Raw genomic sequence first — 22,509 nt, 5'->3', positions numbered from 1 at the left:
GTCATATGCACTTTAAAGGGATATTTCACTCCGCCGCTGCGTAGCTTACAACCAGGAAGCTGGTGCTGCTCAGATATGAGTTCTTTTAAATGCAAAATGGTTATATTTCAAAACTTATTCAGTCAACACAGACATTTATATGGGTAGTCTGGTGTTATAAGTGATTTGGCTCTGGTGCACTGTGCTTGGGTCAGACTGTTTTTAATGCAGGCTACTAGTTACCATAGACCTGCACTAGCCTAGCACCACTAAACTCTTCAAATATAAGGACTGCATGAGTAAAAAAAAAAAAAAAAACTCCAGAAATCAACAACGCACTGGATAACTAGGAAATGAGGCCCTATGTGAAAAATCCTGAAACATCCCTTTAAGTTTCCTTTTGCACCGCTTCCCTTTTCACCACAGCAGGAGGAAAAAGATGTGCGCCCTCTGGTGGTGTTTTGCCGTACAATTCACAACATCTCAAGTCCCAGTTACTCAAACAATATGATTTCACACCCTACAAAAACAGAGAAAACGTTTTAACAGCTAAATTAAGCTGTATAAATTGAAAACAGCAGTAGACTAAATACTAAATGAAGTGTATCTGAGGCCTTCCAGGGGGCCCGCTTTGAAAACCACCGCTTTTTGGGATAAATACAACTCAGGCCACTGATGTTGGTTGCCGTGGGAATATGGGGAACTAAAAGACATTTTTTTGACACTGATATGGAAGAAGAGCTATTTTGCTTGAGATGACAATAGATTACTCTTGGTGTAACGCCTGGAGCATCCTGTGGGCAGATAGAAGTCTCTGCAATAGTTAAATCACACTCACTGTTGACTGTTCAGATTCTGACGAGAAAACACCTCGCTGACTATTCTACCCCCCCCCCCCCCCCTCCCCCCCCGGACTGGCCTCGGTCTCCATTATCTCACAGCGTCTTGTATTTCACAGGCTTAACTCGGGGCGCGACGAGAAAGCTTCACTTCCTCCCACTCGTCGCAGGAAGCCGCCTTGTCGACCTCTCCATGGCTGCCAAGCGCACTGGCCATCACGGAGCGGCAAACAGTCAACACCAATATAAAAGAAGCGGGGCCCTGGCCACAGCTGCGAAAACCTGTTCCAATGCCTGTCACTCCCGAGCAGTGCCCACGTCTCCGCAGAAAAAGGGCCCGGCCGCGGAGTGGAGCGGTCGGAACACGGGGGAGCGCAACATTTCACAACAATTTCGAGCGGCAGATTCGAGAAGCAGATGGAACATGTCATTTGGTTATATCAGAGAATGATGGGGGGGAGCTGCTGTTTGGAATGCTGATAAAAAAAAAAAAAATGTGGTTGGATTTGCTTTTGACAGATTAAAAGCCTTTTCACGCCGGCTCGATAATCTCCTGTCTGGAGAAGTCGGGGCAGGTTTGGCAACAGACCCCGAGGACCATAATACAATTCTCACGCGGTGTAGTCCTGCAGCATTTTGATTCATACACAGTGTAATGATTAGGGCTGGGTACCGTCGAGCGATACCTGTATGGTATTGAAAAAAAACTTTAGGTTCTACTGTTATTGGAATAATAAAAGAATCGAATGCAAAAAGATTCCCCATGTTTTTTCTTGAAGGAATAGGCCACCGTTTCTACATACTGAGATATGTTTCTTCCTTAGCTTAGACGAGTTCATTTGTACCTGTCTGGTATTCACGCGTGCCCTCAGTCACGTAAACACAGCACAGACGGTGTTAGCATTTAGCCTCTCCTCTACTATATAGCTCAAACGAGGTGAAGATAGAAGCTACCAGGCTCTTCCACGTTTTCCCAATTTAAATATGGTTACGTGAAGTGTTACACGATAAAGTATAGTTACACAAAATTAAACTATGTGGATTTTCTAAGCGGATAAAAAGGGGAACTATATTGTAAGGCGTAATAACACCAGGAGTAGTTCGACAGCCACGCAGTAATGGCTTCACTTTGCTGTGCGGACTCCAAAAGTTGTTACTTAGGGTCAAAAGTGCCGTCATGCACGAGCTTAATATAGAGACTGCAGTTACGTGTAAGACCTGAGGTGGCAGTAGTGAGCATAAAATGACCAACTTGCATCTAGTCTCTTTTTTTCCCTTTTTTTAAATTTTATTTTTTTCCCCCCAAAAAAGATTCTCCCCTCATTTTGTATTATTTTTAATTCCCCATTACTTCATTTTCATCCTTTATTTTTCCTTATCTTCCCCCAATTTTTAACACATTTTTAACACATTTTTGTCAATTTTTCATTACGTATATTTACTCTATTTTCTCCCCATCCCCCCACAATTTCCCCCTTTTTTCTCAGATTTTTTGCCGCATTTTTTTTTCTGACACCATTTTCCCTTAGTTTTTTTTTTTGGCCACCATTTCTTCCAATTTCCCCCCATTTTCCCCAAAATGATTCCCCATTGTTCTGTTTCTGGGTGAAGTAGATGACAAATATCTTAGAATAGGCCTCGAAAAAAGTTCAGGTATCGGTATCGAAAGTACTGGTATCGAAAATAAAAATAAAAAATGCAACAGTCCCCAGCCCCGGTAAACCTAAGGTATAACGTTCTTTGGCAAATGCTTTGAATCACGGCCCTCATTTTGCTTTGGCATTGGCATTGTCGTCCTCGCTTTCTGTTCCACTCCGTGTGTGTCTCTCCCGTTTTGGCAGCGGGCCACCATCTCCGCTCACTGTCCCGTTGTTGTCTGGTCCTGGCTGATTCGCACTGACGTAGCAATATGTCCTCCACGCCATCCTGACGGTCCCAAATGTACCACAAATCTTTATGTATCAGCGACTAGCAGTGCAACCAGGTGCTGAGGCTTTTCATTAAAACACTAAATAGCCAATGAAGTGGGAACTACTAAACTGACCCAAATCCACTTCTGACACCATATCTTTCCGAAATCACAGTGCCTATGAGGGCAGCACTCTCCAAGCAGTTTTCTGAAAATAAAATATTCTTATATACATGATTAGCGTGTCTTACAAAGCGCACGTTTCAATGACAAGAGGCAAAGATTAGCTCCTTATAATGAGCTACATTCTCCCGCTTTATGTTGGCACTGTATCTATTTTTTGCCGTTGTCTTCTGCCTCGGAGGATTTTTTTTTTTCTGCCTGATTTCATGCCCTTTCCACTCGGGCGTCTTGGGCATCAAACCAGCGCCTAATATTCCTCTAACATTCAATAAATATAGAGAAATAGCCTCTCCTACACTTGACCTGTTATGGGCAAATGCTTTCCAAGGGCATTAGAAAGGAGCTTAGCACAAGCTGCTCGGGCTCTTACGTAATCAAACGCACCCCCCCACTTTACTGTAGTTTATGGGGGAGGCAATCAAACAGAGAGGCAGAGGGGAGGGTTGGTATGGAAAAAAAAAAAAAAAAAAAAAAACAGCACAAGGAATCAGGCCAAATTAGTCCAGGGGGGTTTCTGGCGATGTTTTTTTGTGGACATTTTTTCACTCTGTCCTCTCCCTAGTTTTTTCAAAGAGCAATCACACTGTATTTACCAATGACACATAAAGTAGCAATAGTACTTTTGAGAGAAATCACAAATGAAATATAACCCTACTGTATATGGAGCACATTGTCGAAAAAGACCTCGCTGTCATCGCAACCTTGTGCCACCCCCAAGCCTCGATGTCAGTGCACTCGTGGCAAATAATTATGCATACAGCAAACAAATGTGGTCAAAAATGCTGAATGAACTCCTTTTATACCTCCTCTGGGCACTCATAACGCATTACATCGAGGAACCACTCACTGACACAGAGTACACAGCATTCATTTTAGTCAGTACAACGTCTGGGACAAAGTATCGTTTTGAAATATATCGCGATACGCCTTTGTTGTGATATGCATCGTATCAGAGAACTGTTTATTTGAGCATTCAGCTCAAAAGGAGTGGGCTGAAGCAAGAAGCTTCAGCCCACCCCCAAACTCAATGCAATCAAAGCATTTCATTTCACAATAATAAAAAAGGACATAGTACGAAAGGAACAAAACAGCAACAGAGAACAGCAGCAAAAAATTTATTATATGCACTCAAAACGGCATTTACCGTAAGTAAGATTACATGACTGAAACTCTGCACTGTAAACATTCCCCAAAGGGAGTAATGCTAATTATGAAGCAACAAAGATAAGCTAAGTGTGAAATTACTTTATCATATAGCAAATTACATTATCAATCATACATTTAGCATCATGTTAAGATTAGTCTCATTGGCTATTAGAATAAATAATATTCTAAATGTTTTTGTCTAAAATATGGTGTTTTCATACCAGTTGTAATGCTGATCCGTTTAAACAAAAGAGCCAGACTTTTAAAATACCTCTGACATTATGCACTTATCAAAAAATGTTTAACTTAATGTCTCACTAATTTATATTTAATTTTGGAGACTCAACCTGTGCTTTGTTATTTAAATTCATTCAGGGTAAAGCGTTGCAGTTCGTTATAATGACAAATCAAAATACATGGTGCATTAGAATGTATTGTATCGCAATACGTGTTGAGGTTGTATTGTGATGCTTTTGTAATGCCTCATTTGAAAGCTAAGGTCTACAAAACTAATCTAAGCTTCTTCCTACTTGTTATGATTGTCAAAGTTTCATCATTTTTTACATGTTTTGGTCACATTTTTATGGCTTGATCACAGTAACATTACATACGAAAAAACAACAACAAATGTGGCAAAAAAACGTGAATTTACGCAAATTCAAATGAACCACAACTGACAATGGAAAAGTGGAAAAAAAGCGTGTGCAGGGCCTTTAAGTGTCTTCCACACGCTGGGATCGAACCTCTGACTGGATCACTGGCTGCACATTTCAGATATTATTGTCAAAATGATAGTTAGCATCTACGTCCTCAATCCATTCCTTCTTTCTGTCTTACGTCCTCTGTTAGACTTCCTCCCTCTTAGCCTAAATCTAATCAGCGCCGTCACCCGGAACACGCTCGCAGATATGACTAATGTCTCCGCTTAGCTTTTAATTACCAAGCTTCTCCCGATCAACTCCGCAAAACTCAATCCAAACCTATGGAAAACCCCCGCTTTATAGCCTTTCCCCGTCAGCGGCGGGCCAATCGCCGCCTCCCACACCCACGTTGGAAGCAGGAAGTAGATTAGTGACACTGATCAGCGCTGACTGATGTGCCGAGCTATGGCTTTTCCACAGTATATGGCCGACACAGGAGGGCTAGCCATAGTGGCGCGCGTGTGGGAGGGTTTTGCTTTCTAAGTAATAGCCGTCGGTGGTTACAGATGAAGGGAAAGCGGTGAGTATACACCTTAGCCCACACTATAGCGCGGAGAGATGCAGAGGTTCACTCAGCACGGGCGTGTGGTGACGTTTGAAAGCAGTCGTTCTGTGTGGTTTGGAGACGAGACTTGAAAGAACAAACCCGGCGCATGCTTCAAGCTTAGAGACTTGCAGTGCTTTATGCGGCCAGACACGGGCATAAAGCACTGTTTGTTTGTGTTGTAGAGAAAGCACTTCACTCACTTTTATCGACAGCAAATCATCTCCCTGTAATTTGATATAATTGGCTTGACTGGTGTTGATTAGTTCCCAAAGGAAACACTGGGTTTGTTTCTGTTGGTGATTGATATTTTGTGTCTCACCCAATTAGCGGTGCATTTTACTGAGAGTCCCAGTTTGTATTGGCCTTTCCAGATGTCGTTGCTCTTGGGGTTCACAAACATCCCGAGCCCTTCAAGTACAATTTGGTGTACAATTCAGTAAGTAAACACTAGCCTGGCCAGCTCGCCCCTCCTGCGTTCTGTTCCGGCTCACAGCCAATCGATGCCCGCTATGTTTTCAATCGCTCCAAACACAGATGTACATTTGTTGTGCAGGAACATGGAAGACTGAAGACTTCCATGTTTGGAGCAAGTAGTTTCGTTGTTTGCCTGTTGATTTGGAGGAAGTTGACAATTTTCAGTGCGATACAGTATGTCTTGTGAAATGTAATGTCTTTGAACACTGTAAGCTACCATGTTGGACAGACTATGGGATAGATCTTGTGCCTGGCGCAAGAACAGTGCAAACTCTAACTCGATGGATCTTCCGAATGTGCCTGCGCCAATTGCTAGAGGGTGTCGCTTATAGAAAGAGAAGTGGTCGGCTGAGGCGTGGTTTATTACAAGCAGCACTGAGAGCGGTGCTGTGGGGGCAGCCTCACATTTATTTATTGACCCCATCGTGAGCTGAACCATGTTCCTGTCTCGAGAGAAAGAGATGTCGCCCACAGCCGGTCCCGCCGGGGCAAGGGTCGGCACTCGCTCGGCCGTAATTGCACTACGCGACCAAATCAAAAGCACATGTTCACCTCCCACTCCCCCACAACCCCTCTCCCCTTCCCGGCCGCAGAGTCTGGTTGGAGGAAACTGCTGTTGTACATCTCCATTACTTACCACATACTGTTAATGCGCTAAGTCTGGGGGCTGCAAGATCTCAAAGTGTGCTCCTCATAAGTGCAAAATGCTACGCTATAGTCTGCGTTTAGAAACACTTCGGGTCCTGTGTGTTTTTCTGATTGGTCAATCACGGCTGTCAGAAGTCACTGAGAAAACAGCGCCCACCAGACTGCACGTCTTTATAAAGAGCTACAGCGTGTCTGGCTGGTAAACACACCTCTCAAGTCTCATGTCCTTTTCAATTCATTGAGACATGCTTTAGAATGCACTTAAATAAACCTCATGTGGATATAATTGTGATAAAAAACTCAAGACACACGGAGAAGAAAAGGCTCTTGGTGCCTGCTGTTTGACTGAACGAGGATGCTCTTTGGGTCCTTGGGCTGGGCCCTTGTGCCCTGTCTCCCGCGATCCCTCTCCATCCTATTAAAGCAATGGCGGGGGGCATGGCTGGGAGGGGCAGGGGCTGGCTGGGGGTTTGCTTCAGCGCGGTGTAATGTGTGTCAGAGAGCGCCGGTGCCAGTGCGCGAGAGACGGAGCGGGGAGGCGGCGGCAACGGCACATGAATTAAAAATCGCAGCTAAAAATAAAATGCAAGTGAAACGTCGGCACACATAATGGTGGGCTAAAACAGAAGATGGAACGATCTTGAGTTTATGCCGCTGTTTTTACTACTGCTGCGATTACTTCTACCACATTACCACCACATCGACTCTAATCTAATAGCAGTATTCTGAAGTAATGCACTTGAAATTTATGTTGTAAAAATCAAGATTCAGTTCATGGTTCTCACTCTCAACAACCAACCGACTGAAACAGATAAATCAATACGAATCTTATGCATTCTAGACATGTTACAGGGTTAGAGTAGATCATAAGGACAAGTTTGAAGAGGATATTACATAGTATGAAGTATGAGCTGACGATCTGAACATCCTGAATGACCAGGTTATTCCATCAATGGATTTCTGGGCATATTCCAAGATGACAATGGCAGGATTCATCCGGCTCACATTGTTAAAGAGTGGTTCACGGAGCATGAAACATCAGTTACACACATGGATTGGCCACCACAGAGTCCAGATCTTAACCCTATGGAGAGAATGTCTGGGATGTGCTGTGGAAAGCTTTGTGCAGTGGTCACGCTCTCCCATCAAGATCAAATGTGATCTTTTTTGGTCAATACTAATACATACTTTGCCATCAATGCCCAAGAATTGTGCTTTCTCTTACCAACAGACAATGCTCAAGAACTAAGACAGTAGAGATTGCACTATGAGCCCATCTGACATCAAGCCTATTAGACCTTCTTGCCACAACCAACCAATTTTTCGAAGCTATTTCCAATCGTTTGTGGGAATTTAAATAAAAATCTGCAAGATCATTTGACCTTGACATTGCCCAGGATGTTAAAATTGATTAAAAGCGTGAAACGAAGTAAAAGGAAAGCCGACACGTTCCGAGCGGGCAAACCTCTGAGACAAAATGAGCAAATCTCCATCTGAACAGATGATAGCGGAGCTTCGGCGTGGCGTGGGTGAGGATGAGGATGAGCAGGGGCCTTGAGGAAGAGGAGGAGGGGGAGCAAGGAGCGTAAGTGAGTCACAGCATAAACTCCGTGGCTTTCTGCATAATCATTTCAGCTCACGCTTCGTCACCGCCAGCTGAATCACCAGACAGACACGTGGCCACGGAGACCGCGGCCAAGAAACCACTCGGCCGACCTCCACTCCCCGAATGTTTTACGCCGCCGCTTTCGCCCCGCCTCTGCCGCCGTCAACTTTCAAATCAATCCCCGTGCGGAACATGCAGAAGGGTGTGTCTGCCTGATATGGAAAAATCCAAAAATTAACACGAAGTTGGGATATCTGGAGAGAAGAATGAAACGAAAATCTCGACAAACTGAAATAAACCGTAATAATCCATACAGCACACGCACTGTTTTGTCATTTGCAGATGCTTTGAGACACTAATGAGCTTTCTCTGCCCGGAAGACGTCGCTTTGGACGCCCCGCCGGCTACGGTTGACACAACAGTTCGGGGGTCACCGTTCCCCTTCAAAACGGATTTCCAGGAATAATCTATATCCGCGATCTCCCGCTGATTCCCGGGGCTTTTCCGGATTTGTCCGACAAACAACGCTCCGCTGATACTAATCTGACCGTGTACACTGATTAGCAATTCAAATCATCTCCATCAGAGGACACCACAGGCAGGAAAAAAAACAAACAAACAAACAAAACAAAAAAGCATCTACCCTGGCCCGCAACAAAGGGGTAGCTCGGCTTTTCGGTTGAGCCGGTCACTCGCTCGCTCGGGCCTTATCAGCCGCCGCCTTCTGTTTTCTGCTCAAAGACTCTCGGACCGGCGCGTGGCACTCTGGGGGTCCCTCGGGGGGAACGCACATGCCAATATACAGTAAAGTGCTGGAGGAGACTTAGGGCGTTTTTTTCGCAGCAGTTCGGTTCACTCGGCGGTGATGCTCAACACGCCTTTTGGATAGACACCAGTGGAGATGTTGGAACAGCAAGTTCAAACAAACCATCAAAGCAAATGTGTGGTGACTCTTTGTTGCTTTGTGCTGATCGTGAGAGGTTACTGCACCATGTGGCTGCTATCCTTCCGATGGTTTACGCTCCGCTGTTTTTGGCTAAACTGGTCGACCATGTTGGAAGGCGGATCGATTAGGCAGAAGAAGACGGCGTGTGCATATGAGCATAGGGCTACAAGAAACAGAAATCGCAGTGGGACAACCTCTCCGCATGAACAGGCTCCCATAATTCAACCTTGTGTTGTCATATCCCAACCCCCCCCCATCCCCATCCCTGCATGCATGTATACACGAAAGAGCATTTACCTGAAACTCAATGCCATAGTTCTCCCTGCAGAAGTCTCTCAGTTTGGGGTAGACGTGCTCCTTCAGCGCGTTCCTCTCCGCCTCCGTGTCTGAAACCACAAAGGAAGGAGAAGATGCCCGATAAGTTACACAACAGCCCGCTGCGACCTTTCTCTCGCCTCCTCTGTGGAACAAACTAGGACAAAAGTAAATTCCCAGAGTGATACATCTTGGTGCAGTGACCCAGACTTGGCCTATATTCAGCTTCCAGCTACTTCTTCGCCTCCGTCTATCTCCTCGCATTCTTCTAATGAAACTTTTTTTTTCTTCCACATTTTTATAAACAGGAAATGAGTTAGCGCCGCCAGCCAACATTCGACTATAGTGTGATTCAAGTTTATCTTACTGTTTCAACGCAGACCGAACTCTGGGATTAGTAGACGAGTGCCAATCGGAAAACATAATAATATTGAGTAATTGTTATTCTTGTTCAGCAGCGGCAGATGAGCTTGCTTTTTAAAAAAAACAATTCCACTTTCAACTAACACAATGATGAGTTCTTGCTCTCGTCGTTTTTCAGACACAGACACAGGCCCGCTCCTTGACTTTTCGAGGAAAATTGGTCTAAAGCGCAGTGAACCGAGCTGTCAGAGTGTGGCACTAATGAGACCTCCGGGTGCGCACTCCAGGGCCACTCGGAGCACTTAGCATTAGCACTGGACAGTCTGAGAGCCACTGCGTTTTATCATGATAGAGCCTATATGGTTTTGGGTTTAAAAGGTCCTTACGCACTGGTGGAAATTTATCAGGTACACTCAGGTCAATTCGGCAGGATTGGTTTTCAAAGTGGTGGCAAAAAAGGTGCAGGGAAATGTACCAAAACAAAAAAAGTCTGTAATCCTCTGCCAAAGCATTATAATGGCAGTGACACATTCATTCTCTGTTGCAGGTGTTCTTCTAATAGCAATGAGGAAACTAAAAAGATCTATTCACTGACTCACATGACAAACTCTTTGGCCCCATGTCACAAAAGTGTGATTGATATTTAAAGCAGTACTAAGAAGCTCATGCCCCTAGAGGCTATGAACGCCACTGCAGGTGTCGTAGCATGTTAAGTTTTTTTTACTCATTAATTGTCCATGAGAGTAAATACTACGCTGACAGAAAGAAAGACAAAGGTAGAGTGATATTGTACATCCAATTACACAATAGAGATATTTTTTTTTTCACTCAAACTTGGCTTTAAACATTGTTTAAGTGGTGCTAGCCCGCAGCTAGCTTTGCACGTTAGCCTGTTAGCTTCTTCTTTGTGATTCCATTAGTGTGTATTGACTCAAAGCCGTAGGCCAGAAAGCTGCAATTGTGGTTTTCTGGCCAGAGGCATCAGGGGGGATGAAAGACCCCCCCCATCATCCCATTAACACGTATATTACCCCCATAGGGACTACGAATAGGATTTATTAAGGTAAACAAGTTACTTAGTACTGCTTTTAAAGGCTCAGTACCTGATTTATTTTGTTTACAAACTTCCCTAATTTTCTGAATACATTCCCAACTTCCAAGGTCTTCACAAGGATGAGTTTATATGCACTTTTCACAACTTGCAGGGTCAGTTTTCAGCTAAATTGACTTTTTAGAGCTTTTAACCATGTAACAAAGTTGCTTTCTCATCAAAAACACACCTGGAGTTGTGTTTCGAGCCCCCTCTTTGAGTAATCTTTGCATCTTCTCTTGTGAATATTCTCAACATCATGACGGCAACTTCCAAAAAATTCCTTGTGTTCCCCAAAATAAGCTCCTCCTGAGGTCCTGCGTATCCAGGAAATGTTTTCCTCAGCTCTCGATCTCTTGCTATGAGCTTAATCCACCCATCGCGAAGTGAAACCAATCGCTATTGCTTAACTACAGCCACACGTTGACTTTCCCTTCCACTTTTTTTCTTCAAGCAAGGGTTGGGGGTGGGAGGGGCTGATTTGAATTATCTGAAAAATATAACTACTACCGGGGAAGAGAAAACGGACCATGACAGCCCGAGCAAAACTATGATCGTAAAATTCAACAAATGAGTTGTTAATCACGTACATTGCTATCTAAGCAACTACTCGATTCGGCCACTGTCAGCCCAAGACATCGCTCTCCTGATGGGATAAGACTGATGCAGCTCCACTGATGCAGCGAGCGGCATTCATTTCATTTGCATACCCATTTAGAGACATGGAGTTTCCTGTGACATTTCACTCGGGTGGCTCTTGGCATCTACATGTATGCTCACAGCCCAGAGCCTTACTAAACATAGACCAGAGAATTACGTCACGCCAAATTTGCTCTCAAGCTGTCACTACGGCATCCACCAATCTCCGTCAGAGGTTACTGGGCATTGTTTGCAAGGGCATGTTCGAGAAACTCATAGTAATTCTGGGAGATGCAAAAGCGGAAAAGTAGGGCACAACGAAAAAGCCCAAGGCAGCAGGCTTGTCCAATATGATCATCGCTGTGCAGTGTTCCTCAACAGTCTGGAAGCACCGGCGGTTCAGTAACGGCATGACGGTTCTGAGAGACTGTACTGGGGTTAGGAAGGACGAGCCCGAATCTGGTCTCGTGTATTAAAGCCTTTTGTCATGTTTGGTTAATGTTTAATGTATTTTGAGAAAAAAAAAAAAAATACAACCGTCTCCACGTATCCAGGCTTTTTTGCCCCATAAATACAAGAGGCAAACTACACTTTCAAGAATTACTTCACCACTACTTTAAAGGGATATTTCAGGATCTTTGACATAGGCCCTCATTTCCTAGTTATCCAGAGTGTTTTCTGAAGATTAAAAAAAATAAAATAATTCATGCATATTTGAAGAGTTTAGTGGTGCTAGGCTATTTCTAGGCTAGTGTTAGGCTAGCGCATGTCTATGGTAACTAGTAGCCTGCATTAAAAGCCTCTTCAAAATCATCGGGTGTTCCTCCAAACCATATCTGATTTGTAGAAAGCTCCTTTGTGAATTCCATGTGTAGTAATGGCGGCCGCAGGTAGACAAACTACTGTAGATCCGGTAACCTAGCAGATCACTCCGCCGCTGCGTGGCTTACAACCAGGAAGCTGATGCTGCTCAAATATAAGTTCTTTTACATGCAAAATGGTTATATTTCAAAACTTATTTAGTCAACACAGACATTTATATGGGTAGTCTGGTGTTATAAGTGATTTGTCTCAGGTGCACTGTGCTTGGGTCAGACTGTTTTTAATGCAGGCTACTAGTTACCATAGACATGCACTAGCCTACACTAGCCTAGCACCACTAAACTCTTCAAATAAGGACGGCATGAATAAAAAAATGTTTTTAAATAAATCTCCAGAAATCAGCAACACTCTGGATGACTAGGGAATGAGGCCCTATGTAGAAAAATCCTAAAATATCCCTTAAACAAATGCTGAATAGATGTATTTTCTACCAAATGAAGATACAGAGACACGGAGAAGGATAGTATGATTCAACTGTCCAAATCTGTATACAACGGCTACGCTAACCATAATGCCAACGCTAGCTTCATGCTATATGCTAACGCTAGCCAGACAGATAGCCGTGTCAAAACATTCATATGGACCAGATTTGGACTTGACTTCATTTGAGGGTGCTAAATATGTCAATAGTCTGCCAGAAAACATCTAAAAAAAAGAGGAAAAAAAGTGTACACACGGGACTTGTTTGTCTTGCTGTGACAGGAAACGATACTGAAACTTGTAAAACATGCATATAAACTCATGCATGTACAAAAAATAGTGACGCGCAGAACAGCTTGACAGAGCTTGCTGGGTATGCACTATTGGAGCCGTGGATTCCTCCTTATGGCGCTGTTTTAGAACAGGAAGAATCAGGTACAGGGTCCCAGTGCGTCTGCAGCAATTCACATTTGAAAACACAAAAGCTGCAATTGTAAACCTCGGTAAAAGTCTCAAACATGACATTTTATTTGTCACGTAAGTGTTGAGAGGCATACATTACATGAGCCTAAAACTTATGCATATTTCACCAACTCGCTGCGCTGCTTGGAAGTAATCAAATTCCAATTTCCTTCATACAAACAGCTGCACATTAACTTCTGTAGCCACATTAAAAAAAAAACGCTCAAGTCTGTGTAGCTAAGTATATCATTATGCCACGGCAGATGTATCCCAACACTGTAAACTTCGTTATAGTGCGCTGGCCCCTCATCCATGCGTACTTTACCATTCTCGCTTCGTCTTTCCCCGAATCTCATCAACAGGCAATCACTGCACGCAATCATCAAGCTCCTCGCCGCCTCCTCCTTCTCCTCAGGCCTCTCCTCTCTCCCACTCGCAGCGCGATTAGGGCTGGAGCACGCGATTACACTTCTCTGATTACAAAAGATGGAAAGCGTCGAGCTCGCAAGTAAGCGTCGCGTTAAACGGAGCAGTGTTGTGACATGCGAGTCACCCACACTGGCCTGAGTGACAGTGTGAGAGACTGATGCTTAAAAGGCTTCGTGCTGGACCGACTTTAGCTGAGGACACCAGAGTTTGGCGTGAGATGAGAAGTAACGGGGGACAATGGAAATGAACCCATGGCTACAATGCAATGACATGTACTGTCCTGACCAAATAAACCACAGGAACCTTTCGGAGTTCTGGGTGCTGTTTCAGTGCCAGACCCCTTTTGATCACTTTTGGACAGGGGAGAACTGGGGTACTGGGGCGGATTTAGAGAAACTATTTCAGCTCCTGCTCTCGGGAAAGTACTTTCCAGTCAGACCAGGTAGGCTTCAGTTACATGGTGATGTAGTAAGAGACGTATATACTGCAAGTATGGTGAAAGACTGCATTTAGCAGTTACCTAACGCACAATCTAAAGCCAGTTAGACTCACTATCTTTTCATCTTTGATGTGTGAAGCTCCTCTTTGTTTTGTACATCATGAACAGAAGCACTAAAACTCTGTGAATCCTCCCAAAGCTCCTCTCTGCACGCTGTATTTCTTGCTCGATAATGAATTTTCCGCGATGAAAGTGCCATCTGAATGCCTTCAGAAAAGTTTTGTTTTGCTGACAGGACAGCGCACACACTGGCAGCTCTGCTCCGACGTCACCGAGCCCCTGTCCTGCCACTGATGTTCAGATCGACACACAAGCACAGGCGATCCGTGACTGAAGAGGGGCTGGCAGGTTTCAGGGACTGTCCCCAAGAACCATGGGTGCGTAAACACAGAGAAACCTCCAAGAAACCTGGTCAACAAGGCTCTGTTTTATTAATAAATAGATGTTGCTGATGTATTTTTCAGCATCTTGAGATATTAACTTTGTGGCTTCTGTGCGTATGCTGTTGCGAAGCCACACTGCAGTGAGCGAGCAAATCAATATGGAATGACCTGGAAGGAGCTGAAGGCGACGCCAGTCTGTGTAATGCAGCCATCCATAAAGGCCAGATGTTCCTGTTATTCCTCAGCGCTGGGAGAGCCTACAGGTCTCTGACTAGCACTCCCACGGATCACTCTGAACACTGCCACGCACACTATTAACATGAAATCAAGCCCAACAAAAAAAAAAGATCCAGGAAAAATATAGCACTCATGCAGTAAAGGAAGAAACAACCAACGGATCATTGTGGCTTCTTGCGATATGGATATTACATCAGCTAATACAAAAAAAATCATTTTTGCGTGATATATCTTCTTTAAACTTTGCTGATTATTCAACATAAGGGGAAGCCGCAATGAAAACAGAAGCTTCCCGTATAAAAATGCACAATGTCAACAGTTCACCCTGAACATCTGTGCCGCCAGCTGTTGCCTCCGAGAGTCACTACATTTTTCATTAATTTCATACATTTCTACACAAAGGGTGGATTTCAAGGTCCAATTAAAGAAGGGCCCGAGGGCGGATTTGTCAAAAGAATGAATGATTAGCTCAATACAAAAGAGCACGAAACAGCCATTAGACTTGGAAATCCACGGCCAGCGGGTCACACCACACCCCAGCGGCTCCAAACTTTTTTCCCCCGCGTCAAACTTCAGTCAAAACGGAACAACGCCGAGACCACCCCAACTCCAGATATGAAAAACCTTCCTGTCAAAACACACCGGAATCATACTCCATCCAAATACATGCTCACCTGTAAACCGGCTGACGTTTAAAAAGCAAACACAATGAAGCGTTTTTTTTTTGCTCTGAGCCGCCGAGAAACGCAAACGCAATTACCAGTGTAACCGGGAGAGTAAACAAGCTCAACAAACTGCAGGCATCTCGCTCTTTCTTATTCACTTATGTCACTGCAAGACACTGACGCTCTCCGCAAATTTATTATCAAAGGATTTCTCACGTCAGATTTGATGTCGGGCAAGAAGCAGATCTTTCTTTTACTTTTTAACCACCAACAGACGTGATATCATAAGCAGGTTTAGCGCGGATTACATTGGCTGTTACTTTGGCATTTTACCTTATTGGTCTTTGTTTACAGTTGTGATTATTGAGCCTTAAACCTCTTCCTCAGCAAAACAGGATAGTGATATTCCCTAAGCATTTGCTGGCTTTTTAAAGGTTAATTATGTCCGTCAGTGGATAATCGCTGTTTATTACAAAGCCGGGACATCTTGCATCTCTCCATGGCACCATTTTTAACATTGTGAACAAAAATCTGCACTTGGGTGAGTTTGCTGATTTTTTTGAGGTCTCTGGTGACTGATCTTCGCCTCCGAAAGGGACGCTATGTGTAATAATGACAGGGTAACATGTAATGGAATTAGCTCTCTCTATAGTGGTGACATATTGCCGCCTTGATGGAGACAATTTCACGCGCTGCATCCCCCGCGGCTCCGTGGCTTGATCAAGTTTAAACAGCTTAAGTGATAGCGTGCATACAAATAGCCACCTATAGAGGGTGCACCAAGCCGCACACCCCTGAGGCGTGTGTACAGAAAATTAATGGAGTTATATATTTATATGGGTGTACTAGAGTTCCAACATTTTAAATGAAAATACATGCGTTTATTTTCTTACGGGGATTTTTAATCGGTGGAAAATATGTGTTAAAAAAAAATAAAAGTGTTTTTTACAGGGAGCGGGCTCACCTCTCCTCAGACCTGACTTGTGACTTCGCTGGGGGTGGGTATCACGAGCTTGTCTCCATGGAGACCCTTGCAAATTGATTTTTTTTTCGTTCTTTTTTTTTTTTTTAGCTGATCATTAAGTCCATGTTTAGTATGCTATGTGTCTCTGAGTGAATGAGGGACCAAATCCAGCCCTCCTGCATGTATCCTCTAGCCCAGGGGTGTCCAAACCCCACAGCATGGGGGGGCCACATATCGGAGGCCAGCGCATTCAAACATTCAACAGGGTGTATCTACTGTAAGAGAGGTTTAAACCGTGCCCTACACCTTTATTTAAAGGAACAGGTCACCGTTTTTACACACTGAGATATGTTCTTATCTGAGCTTAGACAAGTTGGTACGTACCTGTCTGGTCTTTGTGCGTGCCCTCAGTCACGCAAAACGACCAAAGATGTTGTTAGCATTTAGCCTCTCCCAGTACATTCCTATGGCTCCAAACGGGGTGAAGTTGGAAGCTACCACGCTCTTCCAAGGGCACAAAGACCAGACAGGTACGTATCAACTCGTCTAAGCTCAGGTAAGAACATACCTGAGTATGGAAAAACTGTGGCCTGTTATTTTAAGCTTGGAACCATAATGCTATAGCTCTGTAAAAATGTTGCTTTTTGAGGATTTAATTGGGGCTGACCGATATTGAAGTAACTTGCGATATCTGCTACGGTTGTGCAATATCGCGAGAACGACACTAAACCATTTCAGCGCGATATGTTGCATTCTCAATTAAACGCAAATCGTAAGATACTAGTTTTGCAGCAAGTTGTGTCACAACAAGCCTTAAAGGGACTATACAGAGTTTAATGTTAAAACTAAAAGTGTTTTCCTCCCCCAACATGTTCCAGCCATGTCCTAATGTGTAGAATGAGCCCAGACCTGTTCACCACAACTGCCTCTAAAATCCTGCACTGTCACTCAAAAAGATGTTACTTTGGGTCCGAAGTGCCGTCATGCAGTTACGCGCAAGACCTGAGGTGGCAGTAGTGAGTATAACATGACCAACTTGCATCTAGTCTCTTTAAAAAACACTACATCAGGACCAAAACAAGACCAAAATTGGACCAAAACAAGACCAACATTGTACTAAGTTAGCAAGTTCCACATTTATAAGATCAATAAATTGTTGAGTCGACGGATATTGCATCACCTAATATCGGGATACGATATTTTTTCCAATATATTGTGCAGCCCCAGTTTTAATTGTGTGGAATTATCAAGATTGCAGTAAAAGGCACCATCGCTGGCAATCTATAATTACACCATTATGTGACAGTTTTCATTTTCTTAATTATTTCACTTTTGGATCCAGCAATTTCCTCACCAATTTTATGAAAGCAAATACGGACAACTCGCCAACCCCTACGTAATGTCTCAGCATCTGTACAAGCAGTTTCCAAAATACATGGGCTTTCATATTTTACCAGTGTATGAACAGTGTTAATCCATATCAATCGATTTTAGGCCTCTTAGGTTACCATTCCCTCTCCACTTCATCTGGAACAAAATGGCCATACACAGAAAGGTTATCCTAACAGGAATTGACCCTGCCTTCATTTGAACTGCATGTGTTGGACCCACAGTATCGATCGTCTGACTCCACGATGCAGCAAAGGTGAGCAACATTAATAAAGTGCGTGAACAATGCCCTCTAGTGAAAGCCAACCGGTCACTCACACACGGTCATTGGGGCAGTAAATCACTCATTCATTCATTCACAGGCACTAAACAAAGTGTAGATGTGCCAACTTTTACTCTGCTCTAGTGAAGTATTTAGGCTGCAAGTACGCTGACAATCTAAAAGGGGTTATTAGACTACTATTAAACCACTATTGTGTAGCTCAAGCTGAGATGGGTGCACTTCAATTTGTACCAACAGTGCGAAAAGAACTCAACAAAAGCCCAAATCGCTTTACAACCCATGCATATGCCTAATTCCATTTGCCTAAATTGCTGAGTTAGCAACAGGTGGCAAAAAACCGTCCGAGACTTTTCAAATTCTAAACTGCAGGGTATTACAGCGCAATCATCTCGGGTCAACTGATACGTTGTTGTTTTTTTTAACCACAGTCGCCTCCCCCATTATGGTGTATCTGTTGCTCTGTCCTCGCCTTTTGTAGCCAACTCCACACGCTCCGCCTGCAGTGTTTACTCTAGTTCACCATAGCCTATTTTTACCCCCCACCCGGAGGGCATATTCAAATACAGAGCCGCGACTGGGTGTCTCCCTCATGAACCAAATGCTCTCCCGCTCCGCACCGCGCACCCCGGGTTGAAAGCAATCTGTTGTTTTGATGAGTTTTGTCAGTTAATCACAGTTCTTGTTTCTTATATTGTGAAATAAAACAGCCATTAGACTTAGAACGCAACGGTTTGCACATGAACACATAAATCAGGATAGTTTTTTATATGTGATTGTCATGGAAGGGAATAACCTCTTTGATTCGGATTATCAGGACTATTTTTGCTTTACTTTTCAGAGAAACCTCACACTTGGATTTGGCCTGTTTTAACCCACTCTCCTTTTTTTACTCCAAACAGCACGACTACTCCAAGATGTGGTCTCCAACACCGTCCAATGGGACCATTTACCACAGCATCACCTCAGTCAGTGTCCCCCCGCTGAGAGAGATGCGCAGGGAGACTTGTGTGCACTTACCGTCAGGGTTGGCACAGATGAACACGCGGACGCTGCGGCCGGTGGGCACGTGGTGCGGCGGCAGCGCGGGGATGTTGCCGCTGATCGCCGCTCTGCGCATTGCCGACTCCCGCGGACACTGCTGTCTGCTCCCCACTCCCGACGGCCACATGGTGGGGGGCGACTTCCAGCGTGGCTACACACACGTACACAACACACACACGCACATACACACAGCCACAGAAAAGGCACAAATTAGCGCAAATCGGGGCGCGTGGACAGTTTTTACGCACAGCTTTTTTCCACGGATTCATACATACGCGCACGTGGACATTAGTTAACTGCTCCTATATTTGACGAATGGCTTTTGAACAGATATTATCTTAGACCTAATTGTTCTGTTTCAACACACACATATATTGATTGTAGTTATGTTTGTATTTGCATGGCTTTACACTTTCAGACTCAAATCTGAAAATACTATAAATGTTCAAGATGCAGCGCACCATTGTTCCAACATCCGCGTCACACGCACACACACACACACACACACACACACACACACACACACTGAACCCACTAATTAAAAGATGGATCTGACACATTTCCACTGTGGTTGGGTCACACGTGAATCTGTGCGCGCTCGAGAAATACGCGGATAAAATAACAAGATATTACGCACAGCCTACTACCGTCATGGTGCATGCGTAATTTGTGAGCATGTCCTTGGATGCATTCATGATCATTCATGCCACTGAAGGAACACACAACAACAGAACGAGACGATACACTACTGGGAAGAGACGGGCAAGGCAAGCATCAGTCGTGTTCCCACCCCGGAGAAGATGCTTGTGAATGCGAATAACCGCTAAGAGAGGTTATTCCGCCGGGTGCAGATCAAGTCAAGTCGCTTTGTTTTCCCGGAGTTGTTCTATCGGGAAAGCTTTGTTTCAAAAGACGGGAAAACCTCCAAAACAAAACAAAAAACAAAAACAGGGAAAAAGTTGGGGCAGTCCACCACTCAGTTACTACATGGAATCCTTCGAACAGAGACACTTAAGGACCAACGCATCCACAGAAGAGGACTTGGCTACTGATGTTGGAGACGGGCACAACAACAGGGACACTTCTTGTTGCTCACATTCATGCGCTTCATTTCGCGTCTTCCGAAAATATCCAAGCGTCGTGGACAGTGAAAGGAGAGTAAAAACGCCCATCAGAGTCGCCGCGGCAGAGAGACGGCGCCGGGGGACGGGGAAACGGGCGCCGTGTGTCGGAGCGCTCCTTTCGGCATCTTGCTCTCTCTACGAGCGGACTGAGCTCTGAGCGGAGGAGAGCGTGAGGCCAGACACATTCCCGACAGCGTCACCGGCCCGCGCTTTCAAAATAAAACACCCAACAGCACGTAACGCTTTCTCCCAGCGAGCGAACGCTGAGATGCGAGGCGTCAAAGCGCGTGGTTAATTTAGGATCGGCACAAACTAGACACCGGTGACGTCGTATCAAAAGCGAATACACTCACTCGTCCCGATTGGTTTGAAACAGCGCTTTAACTTTGAAATGCACGGCAAGTCCTCTCCTCGTGCGCTGGATCACTTGCTCTTGCTTCACGGAGGTCAAGCAGGACCACAAGGATGCTCCACGGACCATTTATCCCTCTGTGCGAGCGCGTTACGCACACTCGCATGCTGCGGGCCAAGACTATAAAAATGACGCGTAACGTCAAATCAGCGACATGAGTGGCTGAATCAGTAGCGTGAAGCAAAATCAATGAAACTGGAATCAATTTCTATCAACATTAACTGCTTTTCTTTCGGCGTGCATTCATGTCATAAAACAAAAACAAAAACACGAGCTATATCTTTTTGCTATTTTGCGCTTTTCCACTTACAATACCGGCGTGCGTCCTTTGGCACGGGTTAGGTAACAGCCCGGGGCAGCAGTATCCAGAAGCGAAAGGAGGAAAGCGAAGAAGAAGCAGAAGGAGGAGGAGGAGGGCTTAGAATTAATTGCTTTATCGATAACCGTAGCTTGGCGCTGCAGCCCCTGGTTATTCGTACAGGAAGTTTAAGTGCATTGGATTTGTACTAAACGGAATTGATTACTGTGCTGTTCTTGGGAGGGGGGAAACGCTGAACTATATATTCCCCCCCCCCCTCTCTCTCTCTCTTTCTGTCCACTCGCTCAGTGTTTAGGAGCAGCCGGAGCAAGCATTTCCCTGAATGTGATGAAGAGTGTGTCTGTCGTCCAGAACGATAAGTTCAGCCACATCCGTGAAGTTATGGCCGGGGGAAAAAGGGCGGGACAATTTGCTGACACACTGTAAAATGTTTTCTTCTTCAGTTAAACGTGCATGACTTGGAAGTTTAGGCCGGCACAGCGTGGTTTATTTACAAACAACTAAATGGCGCGAGTATTTGTAAATTGTTCATTGTGGTCCAAACTCATTCCTTTGCTTTTAGATTTCCTTTATCCAGTTTCTTCACTTCGATGAGTTTGCCGGTTCGTTTCACAGCCTTTAGCGAGCAGTAGCCTACTGTCACGGTAATGTAAACAACAATAACTATAGCCTAATGATCAGTAAAGGTTTTATAATGGAATGCGTAGTGCACAAAGGTTTTTCCCCCCCAACTAATCTAAGCTTGTTACAACAGAAAGAACAAATTGGATAACGCTCCACAGCAAAACAGTTATAAGACCTTTAATTTAACACATAATCAAAAAGTGGAATGAGCTCATCAATCCTTTTGTGACATAGGCTAGTCAACTGTTCTACGAATCGGCCTATACTATTACAGCCCCATTTCATTTCTACATTTACTTATAAAATAACGTATCTGGTTCAATTTCACCACAGCTGCTATACTGTTCATGAAAGATTTTTAGGATTCACTTACTGTGGCTCTTCTCTTCTTCTTCTTGAAGGCGGCTCTAGGTCTCTGCCTCCTCAGATCGTCCCATTTAAGGCAGCCAACAGGGGGTTCAGGGCACACACCACAACCCAATCTAAACTCTGCACAGGCACAGGGGGAAACAGGTTGGTCCCGGCAGACTCTGACCTTTCTTTATTTGATTGCTCCTCCTCTCTAATCCCCCGTCAGTTAATCGCAAGTCTCCCCCGGATGGATTAATGCACACTTGAGTGTACAGAGTGAGGGGATGCTGACAAAACCTGATCACTGTACTCAAGCAAAGACGTAAGTCGAAGGCCATTCGTCATGTGAGAGAACATCCAGAGTCGCTGAGCTTCGACTGCATGAGGCGGCACTCATTTTGACTTGATTTTTTTGGACAGACAGCCGCTGGGATTGACGTAGGAGAGAGTTTTCCAAGTTAACCATAGGATCTGGCAAGCTTTTGTCATGAGAACCAAGAAAAGAAACTCTTTTATCACTGTCCTCGGCCAGCTTCAATTTAGGTTTTCAACGTGAACATACAACAGGAAATTTTCCAGTCCAGGTTCGCCAAATCGAATCCATACAAAGCGATTTACATGCTGATTAGCTTTAGCCATC

At 44.4% G+C, this 22,509-nt stretch overlaps 1 protein-coding gene across 5 annotated transcripts in view; it reads right to left on the bottom strand.

Moving 5' to 3' along the window:
* nwd2 (NACHT and WD repeat domain containing 2) overlaps positions 1–21,912 on the bottom strand; it is a 50,924-nt gene extending 29,012 nt beyond the window's left edge. Inside the window, exons 1-3 of one of the 5 annotated variants that reach the window (XM_079579826.1) lie at positions 21,892–21,912; positions 19,016–19,190; positions 9,276–9,364 (exon numbers count right to left, since the gene is read on the bottom strand). In XM_079579826.1, coding sequence (XP_079435952.1) covers positions 9,276–9,364; positions 19,016–19,166 — 240 coding nt within the window. In that variant the 5' untranslated portion in view covers positions 19,167–19,190; positions 21,892–21,912. Of the gene's footprint in view, positions 1–9,275; positions 9,365–19,015; positions 19,191–19,788; positions 20,335–20,885; positions 21,063–21,891 lie in introns of those variants that run through there. The other 4 variants (XM_079579825.1, XM_079579824.1, XM_079579823.1 and 1 more) reach the window with 4 other exon arrangements.
* Positions 21,913–22,509: the final 597 nt, after the last annotated feature.

The sequence above is a fragment of the Gobius niger genome (genome assembly GCF_951799975.1).
Source record: "Gobius niger genome assembly, chromosome: 21".
NCBI classification, from domain to species: Eukaryota; Metazoa; Chordata; class Actinopteri; order Gobiiformes; family Gobiidae; genus Gobius; species Gobius niger.
The sequence above is the reverse complement of the archived record's forward strand: the minus strand, read 5'-3'. Positions and strand labels throughout refer to the sequence as shown.